Source organism: Scyliorhinus torazame, chromosome 12 (assembly GCF_047496885.1).
Source record: "Scyliorhinus torazame isolate Kashiwa2021f chromosome 12, sScyTor2.1, whole genome shotgun sequence".
Classification (NCBI taxonomy): Eukaryota; Metazoa; Chordata; class Chondrichthyes; order Carcharhiniformes; family Scyliorhinidae; genus Scyliorhinus; species Scyliorhinus torazame.
Window position 1 is genome coordinate 32,595,001 of NC_092718.1, and position 18,321 is coordinate 32,613,321.

At 46.9% G+C, this 18,321-nt stretch overlaps 1 protein-coding gene across 1 annotated transcript in view; it reads left to right on the forward strand.

Moving 5' to 3' along the window:
• Window positions 1-16,328, forward strand: part of scg3 (secretogranin III) — a 45,291-nt gene extending 28,963 nt beyond the window's left edge. Inside the window, exons 11-12 of the mRNA XM_072470630.1 lie at window positions 13,234-13,320; window positions 14,761-16,328. Coding sequence (XP_072326731.1) covers window positions 13,234-13,320; window positions 14,761-14,879 — 206 coding nt within the window. The 3' untranslated portion in view covers window positions 14,880-16,328. The remainder of the gene's footprint in view (window positions 1-13,233; window positions 13,321-14,760) is intronic.
• The last annotated feature ends 1,993 nt before the right edge of the window (window positions 16,329-18,321 follow it).

Here is an 18,321-nt window from a genome sequence, read left to right on the forward strand (position 1 = left end):
CCTGTACTCCTAGATCTCTTTGACTTTCAATACTCTTGAGGGTTCTACCATTCACTGTATATTCCCTACCTGCATTAGCCCTTCCAAAATGCATTACCTCACATTTGTCCAGGTTAAACTCCATCTGCCATCTCTCCGCCCAAGTCTCCAGACAATCTAAATCCTGCTGTATCCTCAGACAGTCCTCATCGCTATCCGCAATTCCACCAACCTTTGTGTCGTCTGCAAACTTACTAATCAGACCAGTTACATTTTCCTCCAAATCATTTATATAAAGAGCAAAGGTCCCAGCACTGATCCCTGTGGAACACCACTGGTCACAGCCCTCCAATTAGAAAAGCATCCCTCCATTGCTACCCTCTGCCTTCTATGGCCTAGCCAGTTCTGTATCCACCTTGCCAGTTCACCCCTGATCCCGTGTGACTTCACCTTTTGTACTAGTCTACCATGAGGGACCTTGTCAAAGGCCTTACTGAAGTCCATATAGACAACATCTACTGCCCTACCTGCATCAATCATCTTAGTGACCTCCTCGAAAAACTCTATCAAGTTAGTGAGACACGACCTCCCCTTCACAAAACCGTGCTGCCTCTCACTAATACGTCCATTTGCTTCCAAATGGGAGTAGATCCTGTCTCGAAGAATTCTCTCCAGTAATTTCCCTACCACTGAAGTAAGGCTCACCGGCCTGTAGTTCCCGGGATTATCCCTGCCACCCTTCTTAAACAGAGGAACAACATTGGCTATTCTCCAGTCCTCCGGGACATCCCCTGAAGACAGCGAGGATCCAAAGATTTCTGTCAAGGCCTCAGCAATTTCCTCTCCAGCCTCCTTCAGTATTCTGGGGTAGATCCCATCCGGCCCTGGGGACTTATCTACCTTAATATTTTTTAAGACACCCAACACCTCGTCTTTTTGGATCACAATGTGATCCAGGCTATCTACACCCCCTTCTCCAGACTCAACATCTACCAATTCCTTCTCTTTGGTGAATACTGATGCAAAGTATTCATTTAGTACCTCGCCCATTTCCTCTGGCTCCACACATAGATTCCCTTGCCTATCCTTCAGTGGGCCAACCCTTTCCCTGGCTACCCTCTTGCTTTTTATGTAAGTGTAAAAAGCCTTGGGATTTTCCTTAACCCTATTCGCCAATGACTTTTCATGACCCCTTCTAGCCCTCCTGACTCCTTGCTTAAGTTCCTTCCTACTTTCCTTATATGCCACACAGGCTTCGTCTGTTCCCAGCCTTTTAGCCCTGACAAATGCCTCCTTTTTCTTTTTGACGAGGCCTACAATATCACTCGTCATCCAAGGTTCCCGAAAATTGCCGTATTTATCTTTCTTCCTCACAGGAACATGCCTGTCCTGTATTCCTTTCAACTGACACTTGAAAGCCTCCCACATGTCAGATGTTGATTTGCCCTCAAACATCCGCCCCCAATCTATGTTCTTCAGTTCCCGCCTAATATTGTTATAATTAGCCTTCCCCCAATTTAGCACATTCATCCTCGGACCACTCTTATCCTTGTCCACCAGTACTTTAAAACTTACTGAATTGTGGTCACTGTTACCGAAATGCTCCCCTACTGAAACATCTACCACCTGGCCGGGCTCATTCCCCAATACCAGGTCCAGTACCGCCCCTTCCCTAGTTGGACTGTTTACATATTGTTTTAAGAAGCCCTCCTGGATGCTCCTTACAAACTCTGCCCCGTCTAAGCCCCTGGCACTAAGTGAGTCCCAGTCAATATTGGGGAAGTTGAAGTCTCCCATCACCACAACCCTGTTGTTTTTGCTCTTTTCCAAAATCTGTCTACCTATCTGCTCCTCTATCTCCCGCTGGCTGTTGGGAGGCCTGTAGTATACCCCCAACATTGTGACTGCACCCTTCTTATTCCTGATCTCTACCCATATAGCCTCACTGCCCTCTGAGGTGTCCTCTCGCTGTATAGCTGTGATACTCTCCTGAACAAGTAGCGCAACTCCGCCTCCCCTTTTACATCCCCCTCTATCCCGCCTGAAACATCTAAATCCTGGAACGTTTAGCTGCCAATCCTGCCCTTCCCTCAACCAGGTCTCTGTAATGGCAACAACATCATAGTTCCAAGTAGTAATCCAAGCTCTAAGTTCATCTGCCTTACCCGTAATGCTCCTTGCATTAAAACATATGCACTTCAGGCCACCAGACCCGCTGTGTTCAGCAACTTCTCCCCGTCTGCTCTGCCTCAGAGCCACACTGTCCCTATTCCCTAGTTCTCCCTCAATGCTCTCACCTTCTGACCTATTGCTCCCGTGCCCACCCCCCTGCCATACTAGTTTAAACCCTCCCGTGTGACACTAGCAAACCTCGCGGCCAGGATATTTATGCCTCTCCGGTTTAGATGCAACCCGTCCATCTTATACAGGTCACACCTGCCCCGGAAGAGCTCCCAGTGGTCCAGATAACAGAAACCCTCCCTCCTACACCAGCTGTTTAGCCACGTGTTTGTCTGCTCTATCTTCCTATTTCTAGCCTCACTGGCACGTGGCACAGGGAGTAATCCCGAGATTACAACCCTCGAGGTCCTGTCTTTTAACTTTCTGCCTAGCTCCCTGAACTCCTGCTGCAGGACCTCATGCCCCTTCCTGCCTATGTCGTTAGTACCAATATGTACAACGACCTCTGCCTGTTTGCCCTCCCCCTTCAGGATTCCCTCTACCCGTTCGGAGACATCCTGGACCCTGGCACCAGGGAGGCAACATACCATCCTGGAGTCTCTTTCACGTCCACAGAAGCGCCTATCTGTGCCCCTGACTATAGAGTCCCCTATAAGTATAACTCTTCTGCGCTTTGACCCTCCCTTCTGAACATCAGAGCCAGCCGTGGTGCCACTTCTCTGGCTGCTGCTGTTTTCCCCTGATAGGCTATCCCCCCCGACAGTATCCAAAGGGGTATATCTGTTTGAGAGGGGGACAACCACAGGGGATTCCTGCACTGACTGCCTGCCCTTTCTGGTGGTCACCCATTTCTCTGCCTGCACCTTGGGTGTGACCACATTTACATAACTGCGATCTATGACGCTTTCCGCCACCTGCATGCTCCTAAGTGCATCCAATTGCTGCTCCAACCGAACCATGCGGTCTGTGAGGAGCTGCAGTTGGGTGCACTTTCTGCAGATGAAGCCATCCGGGACGCTGGAAGCCTCCCGGACCTGCCACATCTCACAGTCAGAGCACAGCACCCCTCTAACTGACATTGCGTCAATTAATTAAAATTAAAATTTGTCTTTTTTTTTTTTTAATACTTTTTTTTTAAATTGCAAAGTTACTGTCAACTATCTGTTTCCTAGCACTAGATTTCTAATAGAAATGCGATAGCTAACTATAATATTCTCCGATCTCTGGCTTAGATATCCTCTAAATTATAATTAAGTTATTATGTTTAATTAGTTCCCAAATACTCAAAAAAATTTAGGTTAGAATCCCAACCAGCCACTCAGGTCACAGCTTTTCTGTGATGTCACTTCAGTTTCCCCCCGACACACACAATTTGAAAAAAAAGGTATAAAAGTAAAAATCACTTGCTTACCTTCTGAGATGTTCTCAGGTTCTCTCTCTGACAGAGACTGCTCCTCCACCTCCAATCCTTGACCTGCACAATGCTAATAATATAATAATATAATATGGCACTTACCTTACACCAATGGGTCTTATTATTAGGTTAGAGGAGGAGGGTGGGTGGGAGACACTACACGTGTAGTGTCTCGGGTTTCCTCTCCACCAGAATTTATTGGCTGGGGGGGGGGGGGGGGGGGGGACTTGCCAGAGGTCGAACTTCCGGTTCCCGCCGAAATCCAAAGGGCTGCTCCTGTAAAGGTAAGTGGTTTTAAAGTCGCTACCGTTCGGGGACCTCGCGTGGCGGCTGCGCACTGAGTCTAGCGCCGCCACAGTCAGGGGGAGCTGTTCCTCTGGCAGGGGGGGGGGGGGGGCTTCAGCAGGGGTGGGAGGGCTGGGTGGGGGCTGGCTAGGTTGATTACAGGGGGGCAGTTTTTGGCAGGCCGGGTCCACACACAGCTGGCACCGTGTTGCACGCCCCGGACGCCACGTGTGCATGCGTGGCCACGGGCCCGGCCATTCCAGGTGCTAAAAGGGGCTTTCCCCTGCACGGCTGCTAGCCCCCCACCGGGCAGAGGATCAATGCGGGGGTGCCGCCGACTTTCTGGTCATAAGACCAGATGGATCCTGCGGACGTAGCCTCAGGATCGGAGAATCCAGCCCAATATCTCCCTCCCCGCTACTTGGAAATGGTCTGGCGACTCCAAGATCACACTCCCCAAAGAATCAAGGACGCACCTGGACTCACTCCTTCTCTGGAGTGCTCTCCACCCAGTTAGAAGCCAATCCGGTCACAATCAGGTTTGCCTCAGGGTGGGGAACTTGACAGATCGAAAATCTCCACAGCATGCAGAGAGACCCACTCTCAGAGGCGTGGCAAGTAAAAACTCCTCCCAGTAATCCTGTGGTAATTCATGTTCACAAGCTGTTGAATTCATACAGCTGTGGAGCCAAGTTCCAGATCAGACAGCAGAAACGGTTAAATGTCTTTTAAGATTTGCGATAGAATTTTAAAGTTGACTTTAGGGATATCTAGATCCATTTTGATTCCCATGTGTAATTAGGTTTCTCTTCAACTGCAAGGCTAGTGTGCCAAACATTTGGCAATGGATGAATATTTCGAGCTTTGGTCGATTACGTCTGGTTTAGTGGGCTAAACAGCTGGCTTGTAATGCAGAACAAGGCAGCAGTGCGGGTTCAATTCCCATACCAGCCTCCCCGAACAGGCGCCGGAATGTGGCGACTAGGGGCTTTTCACAGTAACCTCATTGAAGCCTAGTTGTGACAATAAGCGACTATTATTACTTTGGCGATCAGAGTTTAAATGGATGAGGCGGTTCATGAAAGGGACCGATTGTAAATCACCTGCCAAAGCAATCAATGTGCTGGATCATTGCCTGAGCAGCTTTTCCTTGACTCCTTGAAGGATTTTCAAGATTGAGGTTTGATTGTATAATTGGAGCAATCTCCAATGTGAAATTGTTTGTTGCCTTAGGCTGGTTTTCATGTACCTGCCAAAAGATCCAGATTTCCGAATGGTTTATTCAAGTTTATTCACAAACCTTTTAGCAGCTCTGCTATGGATTGACATCCTTCTTGAAGTTGGTGTGGATTGACGCATTTTGAGGAATAAATGGAATGCATGGAAGAAAATTGGGCGGTCGAGTTAAAATCATGTCATAGCTACTGGCTAACTGAACTGCACTTGCAATTGTTAGAAATTTGCAGAGAAATGAAATGAAATGAAAATCGCTTATTGTCACAAGTAGGCTTCAATGAAGTTACTGTGAAAAGAATACATAGAACACACAGTGCAGAAGGAGGCCATTCGGCCCATCAGGTCTACACCGACCCACTTAAGCCCTCATAGAAAATACAACATAGAACATAGAAAATACAGCACAGAACAGGCCCTTCGGCCCACGATGTTGTGCCGAACCTTTGTCCTAGATTAATCATAGATTATCATTGAATTTACAATGCAGAAGGAGGCCATTCGGCCCTTTGAGTCTGCACCGGCTCCTGGAAAGAGCACCCCACCCAAACTCAACACCTCCACCCAACACCAAGGGCAATTTTGGACATTAAGGGCAATTTATCATTGGCCAATTCACCTAACCTGCACATCTTTGGACTGTGGGAGGAAACCGGAGCACCCGGAGGAAACCCATGCAGACATGGGGAGGACGTGCAGACTCCGCACAGACAGTGACCCAAGCCGGAATCGAACCTGGGACCCTGGAGCTGTGAAGCATTGTGCTATCCACAATGCTACCGTGCTGCCCTTAAGAACAAATAAATCGACACTATATCATTTTACCGTAATCCATGTACCTATCCAATAGCTGCTTGAAGGTCCCTAATGTTTCCGACTCAACTACTTCCACAGGCAGTGCATTCCATGCCCCCACTATTCTCTGGGTAAAGAACCTACCTCTGATATCCCTCCTATATCTTCCACCTTTCACCTTAAATTTATGTCCCCTTGTAATGGTTTGTTCAACCCGGGGAAAAAGTCTCTGACTGTCTACTCTTATCTATTCCCCTGATCATCTTATAAACCTCTATCAAGTCGCCCCTCATCCTTCTCCGTTCTAATGAGAAAAGGCCTAGCACCCTCAACCTTTCCTCGTAAGACCTACTCTCCATTCCAGGCAACATCCTGGTAAATCTTCTTTGCACCTTTTCCAAAGCTTCCACATCCTTCCTAAAATGAGGCGACCAGAACTGTACACAGTACTCCAAATGTGGCCTTACCAAAGTTTTGTACAGCTGCATCATCACCTCACGGCTCTTAAATTCAATCCCTCTGTTAATGAACGCGAGCACACCATAGGCCTTCTTCACAGCTCTATCCACTTGAGTGGCAACTTTTAAAGATGTATGAACATAGACCCCAAGATCTCTCTGCTCCTCCACATTGCCAAGAACTCTACCGTTAACCCTGTATTCCGCATTCATATTTGTCCTTCCAAAATGGACAACCTCACACTTTTCAGGGTTAAACTCCATCTGCCACTTCTCAGCCCAGCTCTGCATCCTATCTATGTCTCTTTGCAGCCGACAACAGCCCTCCTCACTATCCACAACTCCACCAATCTTCGTATTGTCTGCAAATTTACTGACCCACTCTTCAACTCCTTCATCCAAGTCATTAATGAAAATCACAAACAGCAGAGGACCCAGAACTGATCCCTGCGGTACGCCACTGGTAACTGGGATCCAGGCTGAATATTTACCATCCACCACCACTCTCTGACGTCTATCGGTTAGCCAGTTCGTTATCCAACTGGCCAAATTTCCCACTATCCCATGCCTCCTTACTTTCTGCATAAGCCTACCATGGGGAACCTTATCAAATGCCTTACTAAAATCCATGTACACTACATCCACTGCTTTACCTTCATCCACATGCTTGGTCACCTCCTCAAAGAATTCAATAAGACTTGTAAGGCAAGACCTACCCCTCACAAATCCGTGCTTCCACCCTATCCCCGCAACCCCGAATGAGTGGGTTTTACAATTATTAAACATTTTTAAAAAAGATGGATCAATTATTTTCATCTTCTATTTGCCTTGTTAAATCGAGACACCAGAGGGCTGAAATAAAAGAATCCTGAATATTACACAGATCAGACAGCATCTTGACAGAGGATCTTTATTGAAAACCAGCCAACTCTTTTTGCAAATGCGATTGGGCTCCAGCGCATTTTCAGTGATTTAATTTCTAATTATGTGTCACTTTCTCACTACTATTACACAGCTGTTATCCACAGGATCTTTTGACAATATGGTTTTACAAAAAACAAGGAGTTATTGGTCATGATTTAACCACTGCATTGCAAGTGGCGCGGTACTGGGAGCGCTGTTTAAATAGCGGGAAAGGCTAAAACCGCAAATCAGTTTGCTATCCCAACCAGCCTGCTCCTGATGGCAATTTCTGGATCGCGCCCAAATATTGCAAGATGTCATTAATCCCACTTTGCATTAATTTCCATCTCTTTGGCGAGATTGAAGTTGGACGTAACAGCCGCCTGGGAATTAAACGACCCCGCAGCGAGAAACCACACGGGCTGTCATTTAGTACTACTTTTTTAAAATGTGAAGCTAGTGCAATGGCTGCTGAGGGGAACTGATGAGGTGAGGAGCTATTTCCATTTCAGGCATGCAGCACTGCTTCTCCAGTGCTGTGGGGGGGGGGGGGGGGGGGGGGGTGGGGGGCGTCCAGGGGCTCCTGATGTGGCCGGGTGTGTGTGCAGAGCGAGGTTCTCCAGCACAACTGGCTCGCTGGATGGCACTCTAAGAGAAGGCGGGCCACATCAGGATGGGGGAGAATTGGAGGATTTGGGGTTCCCGGAGTGAAGCCTGAACTGATGTCGGTCTCTCTCTTCTCCAATTCCTTAAAGGTATAATAAAATGGCTGGTTAAGTCAGTCCCGCAGAGGCTGTCCTCACAGAGCTGGTGAAAGCCTAGTCGGCTGGATGCCGGAGATGGCAGCAGCGTGACGAAGGCTGGAGGTGGCCCCCACCGTGTGACAGGGGGCGCTGCACACCCTGACGACCCGGCCGCCCATCAGGCCGAGAAGAACCCAAAGTGGGATGCCAGCGATGGCCAATGTTGTCGTTAGTCTTTCGAGGAGATGACGGACAGCATGTGCTGCAGGAGACTCCGTCTCAACAAAGAGACAGTGCGGCACCTGTGCCACGTCCTCGTGGAGGAGGACACCAGTTCCTGGTGGCCGTGAAAACCACTACAGCCCTGAACCTTATGTAACTGGCTCAATTCAGGGCTTGAGTGGGGACTGGTGTGGCATTTCCCAAGCTACAGCCCATAAGTGCATTCACGAGATCACGGATGCCCTGTCTGCCCAGGCAGCAAACTATTATCAACTTTGAGGGGACCAAGACCACCAAGATGTCCGGGGTTGCAGGATTCTCTGCCATCACTGGGATATCCCAGGTCCAGGGGTCATTGATGGCCATCATGTCACCTTGCGCGCACGAAGGTATCAGGGAGTTCCCTTCATCCACAGGAAGCGTTCCACTCCCTGAATGTTCAACTCATGTGCAACCACTGTCTCCGGTCCGGCCTGCGCGGAGGGCCAGAGAGGCCCTCTTCCTCACCCAATTCTTTGTCCGTAAGCTCACCTCCTCCCCTACCCAATCTCTCCCTCTTAATTCTCCCTCACACCCCCCTCCCCCCCCCCCCCCCCCCCCCCATCCCCCCAACCCCCCTGACTACACTATTCCACACTCCCAGCATCTGTGTAACATCACCCCCAGGGTGATGGACCTGCAACGACACTGTCAGCGGATCAATACACAAGGCAGGAGAGTGACAATCACTGCGAGGAAAGCTCTGGTACTCCTCAGTTCATGCCAAACCCTGACTCGTCTTTCTGCTGCAGCCAGCGCGCTCACACTCATCCTCAGAACGGGGTCTGCACGGGGTATTTGATCTTGAACCACTGTGCCAGGGGGACAGGGAGTGGGGGAAACGGAGGGCAATAGGGGGTCGAAATGCAAGCAGGCTTGCTTTGAAGATTAATGTGAGAGGCTTCACATGTATCAGGTGTAACATGTTTTAATAGTAAACATTGGATATTTCCATTCCCCCTTTGCTACACAGTGCCCCCCCCCCCCCCAGTGCTCTTCACTCATTTTGATCTTTCGTGGTCAACTGCTACATCTAGGTGTGTCCCCAGAATGCACATCAGAGGCGGAGGCAGCCTGCTGCTTTCCACGCCCTGTGGCCTTTGATGCCTATGGCAGATGTCCTCTGGGGGGCCTGGAGCCAGAGGACCCTGGCCAGGTTAACCAGTGTCACTGGCTTCGCCATACCACCCCTGTTCTGCCCGCTGCCTTTGAGGTGTGGCGGTATCAGGAGGGGGGAGGATTTGGAAGAACTGGAGACTCCAGTTGTTGTCTTGTGGCAGGCCCCGTTTGGCCTCCAGCACTTCCTCCTCCCTGACGGTGCCCATAGCGCCCTGGGAATATCCATGGGATGGAGGGACAGCTGGGGTGAGCACCAGAGGTCTCTGCATCATCTGGCCCTGCCAGTCCTGGCTGCTCCCCATTGTCTGCCCCATGGTGTCGACGCCCTCAGCAATGCTCCTCAGTGACTGGGGCCACACTCTGCAGTACTCCGGCAGTGTCCACCTGAGTCTGGGACATGTCCCTCAGTGACTGGGACATAACCTTCAGTGCCTCGGCAATGCCCATCTACATGTCCCTCAGCGACTGGGACATGGTGTTGAGGCCTTCAGCCATGGCCGTTAGACTGAGTCATGCTTTACATAGACATAGAACATACAATGCAGAAGGAGGCTATTCGACCCATCGAGTCTGCACCACCCACTTAAGCCCTCACTTCCACCCTATCCCCGTAACCGAATAACCACTCCTAACCTTTTTTGGACACTAAGGGCAATTTAGCATGGCCAATCACAAACCTGCACGTCTTTGGACTGTGGGAGGAAACCGGAGCACCCCGGAGGAAACCCACCAGACATGGGGAGAATGGCACAGACATTGACCCAGCGGGGAATTCGAACTTGGGACCTTGGCACTGTGAAGACACAGTGCTAACCACTATGCTACCATGCTGCCCTTAAGAGACCACCACTCAAGATGCTGACCATGTGCTGCAGGCTTGCCACTGCGGTCACCACTCTAGCACTGTTGGCCTCAGTGTCATGCATTGCAGGCATCATCTCCTGTGCCCGTAGCCTTTGGGACTCCTCCAATCGGCAATGCACTCGTTGGAATGTCGTTGACATCCTCCCGAATCTCACGGCCGTGTCCTAGCATCTGCATCAGCGCTGGGAGAACCTTGTCCAGTTGCTCGGCCTCTGAATGCGACTCAGCGGAGTTCTGGGTTCCAGCAGACTGCCGACTCCCTTGAATGTTCCTGCCTCCATCTTATGTGCATCAGCAACCGTGTGGTTGTCACCAGATTGTGCCCCAGAAGCTTATCCATTAATGGCACCCACCAAGGTGTGTGTCTCTGTGTTGGTGAATCCTGCAAAAGGGACATGTGGTCAGTGAGAGGGAAGGATCATTTTGTCTGACATGAACAACTCACTTGAGACAGGTCATCTGGGCGAAGGGGCAGTGGGTCCTCACCTCTGCGGTGCAGGCTAACCTCACTGTCGGTGACTGCTCTCTCCTTGGTCAGCCCCGTGATCTCCAGGGCCCATCCTCATAGGGGTTGAGGACTTGGATCTCTGGCATGCCGACCCTCGTCTTGGCCCTTTCCCGCTTATTATGTACTATCTTCTCCTGCAGGGACAAAGGGAGGGCTTTATGAGCCGCGATTGCTGGATCGGGGGGTCTATAGCAAGTGGCAAAGTGGTATATTTGGGCACCACAACTGGCCATGAAGGGGTTGTGCTGGTGGGTGCCAGGGTGCTGAGGAACAAGCCCAAAGGCCGGATGTGGTGAGGGTGCGAAGTGTCAGTGAGTGATTTTTGGGGGGGGGGGGGGGGGGGTTTGGAATTTGAGGGGTGGCAGGTGGAACTGATGCCAGGAGAGAGGTGGGAACTTACCCTTGCAGCTCGGTGGAGATCGTTGGTCTTCTTCCGACATTGGACGCTGGACCTCCTGGTCATGCTGCCCACTACTGCCACTGCCTCCCAGGCAGTATTGGTGACCCTGCTGCAGGTCCTCCGACCCCCTCGGGGGAACAAAGTGTCTCGTCTCGCCATTAAATATGGGCCGCTATCTCGCCCACGCGACCGTCGAGAAACGTCCCAGCAATCGCGCCCAAAATGACTTAAAAATTTGTCTGTTAAATTGCACCCTTTCCAGTGCAATGGTTGAAAAAATTCACTAAGGATTGTAATTTATTGCCTACATTTGTCAAGCATGTTTTTAAATTGCATGGTGAATGAAGATGAACATTAAGCACGTTCTCTAATATTAGTGATCACTAGGCAGCACGGTAGCACAATGGTTAGCACTGTGGTTTCACAGCGCCAGGGGGGGTCCCAGGTTTGATTCCCGGCTGGGTCACTGTCTGTGCGGAGTGTGCATTTTCTCCCCGTGTCTGCGTGGGTTTCCTCCGGGTGCTCCGGTTTCCTCCCACTAGTCCTGAAAGACGCGCTGTTAGGTAATTTGGAAATTCTCAATTCTTCCTTTGTGTACACGAATAGGCGCCGGAATGTGGCGACTAGGGGCTTTCCACAGTAACTTCATTGCAGTGTAAGCCTGCTTGTGACGATAAAGATTATTATTTAAAAAATTATTGCTTGTGGATAAAAGGTTCCATTTCAAATTAGGATAATAGCATTAACTACCGCTGTTTTTGATATGAAGTAACACCCTCTGCATAATTATGTGAGGCTGTTTGCAATAGTCACTGTACGCGAGCTAGAAAGCAAAAATACTAGCTTCAAATCAGGCTTGGAATTCTGCTTATGGCTGATCTAAGCCACAGTCCTATTAGCTGCACTCTACATAATCCCCCGAGGTGTTCACCAACTGCTCAATGAACAAAATCTGTTCTATTGCAGTAACTAGAAGGTCACTGTAGTCTTTTAAGAAATGTTTGAGGACAAAATGACATTCCCAGCTCAAAACCCAAAGGAATCATGTTGCATATGGAAGAAGGTGGAACAAAATATTGTAAATTACAGCAGCACCAAATGTAAACGCAAGGATGTCGATAATGAAAAAAGCTAGAATCACAATGTTAAAAGTAATTTACAGCAATCTGTTAGAACTGTGCTATTTCACATTTTATATTTAGTTTTACTGAATAGTAAACTATTCTAAAATAAAAATAGAAAATGAGGCTGTGTCTTTATGCTTCATGACCTCTCTTCACGGTAGGATGAAGCCAGTCCTGGAATAAACTGATATTCCCTTTTATTCTGTTGTTCGGAGTATTAGAAAGTAAGGTAATTCCAGCCCTCCTACTGCAAGTAAGAAGACTTTAAAAACATACTTGTACATATTGTTTGGTATTTGTACTTTCAATATTACAATTTATCAAGTGAGTGAATTTTCTCTTTATCTGTAAAATACAATGGTAATATATATGAAGGCAAGTGCCCTGTTTATTGTAGGAATGGTGCTGGTTACAGAACATGTCTGTTAGAGAGGTTTTTGTAGTCCTCTGTATGTTAACAAGTCTTTAGCCACTGCTTGCAACAAATACGGTAAAGAACAAAGAAAGAACAATGCAGCACAGGAACAGGCCCTTCGGCCCTCCAAGCCTAACCCTCAGCACTGCCTAGTGGGTACAGGCAAGGAGCTATCTCCATGTCTAGGTCTTAACATGTCTCTGTCATGTGCCTTTTTACATCACCGTGAGGGCCAGTCCTTGAACTACATTTATGAGCATTTCTGAAAGCGGCATTGAATAAAGGGTAGTGAAATACTGACTTGAAATGAAACTTGTTGCGCCCAATTCACCATTAGTTCAAGCCCTGTAACATGTTTTGTCATTACTGAGCATTCGGAACACCATCTTGGTTACTGGGTTAAACATGCAGGGCTTGCGATATATTGTTTTATGTGAACTGCGTCATAACATTTCACAAACGCTATAACCTTTTGCTTTTAAATACTTGAATCGACACACTACTCTTGTTACTCAACAACTAATGGCTCTTTTTTCCTCGTCGGTCAACAGATTTTGACAAAACAGAATCGTATCTCTCAGCGATCAGAAAGAATATTGAATGGTTGAAGAAACACAATAAGCAAGGAAATGGAGAAGGTACATTTGGCAGTTTTGGCAATTAAGATGTGTTTTCAGCAGTAAAGAAAATAAGAATATTCTAACATTGAATATTTTACTTACCTATACAGAAAAATAGAGCATAAATTTTACAGTGCAGAAGGAGGCCATTCGGCCTATCGGGTCTGCACCAGCCCTTAGAAAGAGCACCCTACCTCCATCGTTTCCCGTACCCCAGTAACCCCACCAACCTTTTTGGACACCAAGGGCAATTTAGCGTGGCCAATCCACCTAACCTGCACATCTTTGGACTGTGGGAGGAAACCAGAGCACCCGGAGGAAACCCACGCAGACACGGGGAGAACGTGCAGACTCCGCACAGACAGTGACCCAAGCCAGGAATCGAACCTGGGACCTGGAGCTGTAATGCAACAGTGCTAACCACTGTGCTACCATGCCACCCTGAGATTATATGGTTTAAGACCAACTGTGCAAATTAGATTCTTAGATTTATTGATGGCAAGGGCTTCATTTTATTATGACTAATTCAAAAAATGGAAAAAAAGTAGATTCACAACTAATTTTGCACGATATAGATGATATCTTGTAAATGCATAATGAAATTAATTTGTATTCCTGATTAGACTGAACTATCAGAGCATCATATTCACCTTTGAATGGGGGGGGGGGGGGGAGGGGGGGGGTTAATTCTTTCAGTTTAACCATACTCCATAAATAAGTCTTACAGCACGAATAATTGAAAGAATACCACTCCATCTCAGAAACTTCCAACCTTCATTAGCCTCTTAATGTGTTCCAATTGGGTGGCCAACGTCATTTATTTTGAACTCAAGAGGCTTCTTGGCAATAAAAAAAAACATCAGTTACAACATTTCACAATTATATTTCCCATACGTCAGACAACCTACGAATTGTGCAGATATTTAAAGTGAGCCATAGTTCATTACTAATTATTTGGACCAAACTGTTGAGAAGGCAGAATTGTTCCCTCGAGAGCGAGATCTAAATGCTACGTAATTAAGGTGCATATTAATTCAGCACTTTCCAAATACTGTCTATCCTTCACCTGGACTAGGGATGGGCGACTTTAAGAATAAAAGTTGAAACAAAAAAATTCTTCGGATCTAATGCTGTTCCTCAAATGCCAATAAGAATGAAAAACAAGAGACAAATTTCTACAAAATATGAACGGATTTTGAAAGAAAAAAGTTGTTAATTGAATACCTTCTCGCAAGTACAATGTCAATAAAAGTTTTATTTAAAAAGGAACAAAACCATTTAACATCACAATAGTCTGATCAATCAAGATTGGGAACTGCGTACGAGTCCTTAATGAGATGCATGCAACTCTTAGAGGTCACAGGTTGCAGATTCGATCTCAAACATTGTTGCAGACCCCCTGATCTAGACCATCGTGTGAGCCCAGACCTGAAATTGGTGTTGTATAATTTGTTGCAGAGTATGATCTTCAGAAGCTGCGTGACATCATTGATCAACAAGTTGACACCTATGTCCAGAAAGGAATCCTGGAGAAGGGGGAAGGTGACATCATCAAACGTATTTACAACAGTCTGTGAAATTCTCCAAGAGGCTAGTTTCCTGGTTGTCAGATCCTTCAACAATGGCCGGCAATGCAACTTTACTTATTTCTAGTCCATATTAGGCTGTGTATAATAGATTTTTTTTCTGGCTATTCTGCAATGTCAAGCAGGTTCTAAACTAGAATAGAGGAACAGAGAGCCAATAGAAAATGGAGGGGAAAAGGGGTGATTCTGTGTTCCTAGTGGAGAAGCTATGCTGGCCGGTAGGGCAGGTTAGAGATAAGTGCTGAACCCACTGTTCTATCAGTGTTGCTCCCTGCTGGAAGCACAGGTTCCCAAGATCATCTGAGCCAACTTAACTTTCTCCATTTCGGAATAGAGACTGCTGGATGTGCAATTTGGCCATTGCACGCGTTGAAGCTTTCAAATCTTAACATCCATCTTCAACACAAGGAACTGTAACAGCAATTAAAGCTTAATTACAACAAACCATGTCTAAAGTTTGCTAATAATCTTTCAAAGAATGTCCACAACCTCTGATGCATGTCCCAGATTGGTCAATGAGTGATTATCTCATACATTTTATCTCATAGGGACTGGTTTAGCACAGGGTTAAATCGCAGGCTTTTAAAGCAGACCAAGGCAGGCCAGCAGCACGGTTCAATTCCCGTACCAGCCATCCCGAACAGGCGCTGGAATGTGGCGCCGAGGGGCTTTCCACAGTAACTTCACTTGAAGCCTACTTGCGACAATAAGCGATTTTCATTTTTTCACGTGCAAGCCCTGGTAAATTTACAGAAAAGTCAATTTATGCATTCTGGGTTTCCTTTCCAGTTCTATGTACTTGGGGACTCAATGTCCCTGAAAACAATAACTTGCAATGACAGGTGATCTGGTGAATTTTAAAATCAACCCTTAAAACCTCCTTTAATTAAGTATTTTAATGAATGGCAGTAGTTATATAAAATATACAAAGAGTTGCTGGAAGTGTTTTTAATTGTTAAAGGCTCTGATTCTTTTTACTTTTTATGTTCAATGCCAGCCAATGGCCTGTACCAGATAGTTTGGTTAGTGCATATTAGTTCCAAAAAAAACCAAGCTGGCTTTTTCCCTGCCAAACAACATGGTTACTGTAACAGATTATGAGAGGCACATGAGAGGAAACATCGTTCGCCACTGCTTGAACAGTGATTTTGCAAATTAATTCTGATGTCCTTGTAGCTCCATCGTTGAACCACGATAACCGCTCCTCTAAAATAACATGCAGAGTTTGGGAGGGAGGGGTGGAGATGCACAAAATCCAGTAATGTATCACTTATCTGAATGAGCAATGTTGAAGCTGATTACCTGAATGAATTGTGTGCAAGTTCTTGTTTCCTTTGTATGTGTAAATGGGACCCATTCATGTGTTTTCAGTAAAGCGCAAAAAAGTATTTTGTTCAAGTGTAAATATTTGTTAAATTTTCAAACTCATGTAAAAACAAAGTGTTTTGCGTTTTCTTTACAAACCTATTTATCCTGGAACAAGAGTGAACCGTGACAGAGTCTCAACTATTTACAGTCTATATCAATAACTAGGATGAAGAGCTAAATGTTATGGCAGCTAAATTTGCTGATCGCACAAAGATAGGTAGGAAGGTAAGTTGTCAAGAGGGCATGAAGAGTCTTCAGAGGGATTTAGAAAGTTTAAATGAATGGGAAAAAAGTTGACAGATGGAGTAGTGTGGGAAATTGTGAACTTGTCCACTTTGAGAGGAGAAATAGAAAAGCAGTATATCATTTGAATGGTGACTGCAGAACTCTACGGTACAGAGGGATCTGGGTGCCCTTGTACATGAATCAGGAAAAGTTGCTAAGCAGGTACAGCAAGTACAGGCAAATGGAATGTTGATGTTTATTGCAAGGAGAATCAAGAATAAGTGGGCAGCACGGTGGCACAGTGGTTACTGCCTGTGCGGAATTTGCACTTTCTCCCCGTGTCTGTGTGGGTTTCCGTCAGGTGCTCCGGTTTTCTCCCACAGCCCAGAGATATGCAGGTTAGGTAGGTTGACCAGGGATTTGCAGGTTAGGTGGGGCTACGGGGCTAGGGTGGGGGAGTGGCCCAATTTAGCTCTTTCAGAGGGTCAGTGCAGACTCAATGGGCCGATTGGTTCTATAAGAGGGAAGGGTTGCTGCAGCTTAGTTCGACCACATCTGGAGTACTATTCAGTTTTGGTCTCCTTACTTAATAAAGGAAAAAACTGCATTAGAAGCTGAGAAACGGTTCACTCAGCTGATTCCTGGGACAAAGTTTATTTTACATACATAGAACATAGTGCAGATGGAGGCCATTCGGCCCATCGAGTCTGGACCGACCCACTTAAGCCCTCACTTCCACCCTATCCCCATAACCCAATAAACCCATCTAACCTTTTTGGACACTAAGGGCAATTTAGCATGGCCAATCCACCTAACCAGTCTTTGGACTGTGGGAGGAAACCGGAGCACCCGGAGGAAACCCTCGCAGACACGGGGAGAAAGTGCAGACTCCGCACAGTGACCCAGCAGGGAATCAAACCTGGGACCCTGCCGCTGTGAAGCCACAGTGCGAGCCACGTGTGCTACCGTGCTGCCCTTTTATGACGAAAGATTGGACAGGTTGGGCTTTATACCCATTGGAATTAAAAAGAATTATCTTACTGGAACATGCAAGACTGGACAGTGGATGCTGGGAGGATATTTCACCTTGTGGGGAAATCTATAACAAAAGGACACAGTTTAAAAATTAGGAGTCTTTAAGACTGCAATGGGAATTTCTTTCTCTGCAGGTCACTAGTCTGTGGAATTCTCTTCGCCAGAGATCAGTGGAGGTCTTCGGGTCATTGAACATTTTCAAGGTGGAGTTAGATTTTCTTGATCAACAAGGGAGTCAAGGGTTATGGGGGCAGACAGGAAAGTGGAGTTGAAACCCCAATCAGATCAGGCATGATCATATTGAATGAGGGAGCAGGCTTGAGGGGGCCAAATGACCTACTCCCGCTCCTAATTATTGTATCTATGATCTTCCCACTCCTTTTGAAACAGGCTCTCCAGTTCATACAAGTCTGGGGACGGGGTGGAGGGACCTCCAAGTCATTAATCATCTAGATTTCATTTCATAATTGTCAATATAGTACAATTAAATAACACAACGGTACAAAATAAGTTAACTGTAGGAATTCTTTGGAGAATCATGAATAGACACATTTATCCAACCTCCAGGTTTTGCATGTTGTAAGGGCTGCAAATGAAATGGTCTGACTCATCTCAATCCAGTTCATAAGCACAAAGTTATCCCCATATCAGCCCTAAGTGGTAGATGAATGAAAATGAAATGAAATGAATGAAAATCACTTGTCACAAGTAGGCTTCAAATGAAGTTACTGTGAAAAGCCCCTAGGCGCCACATTCCCCCGCCTGTTCAGGGAGGCTGGTACAGGAATTGAACCGTGCTGCTGGC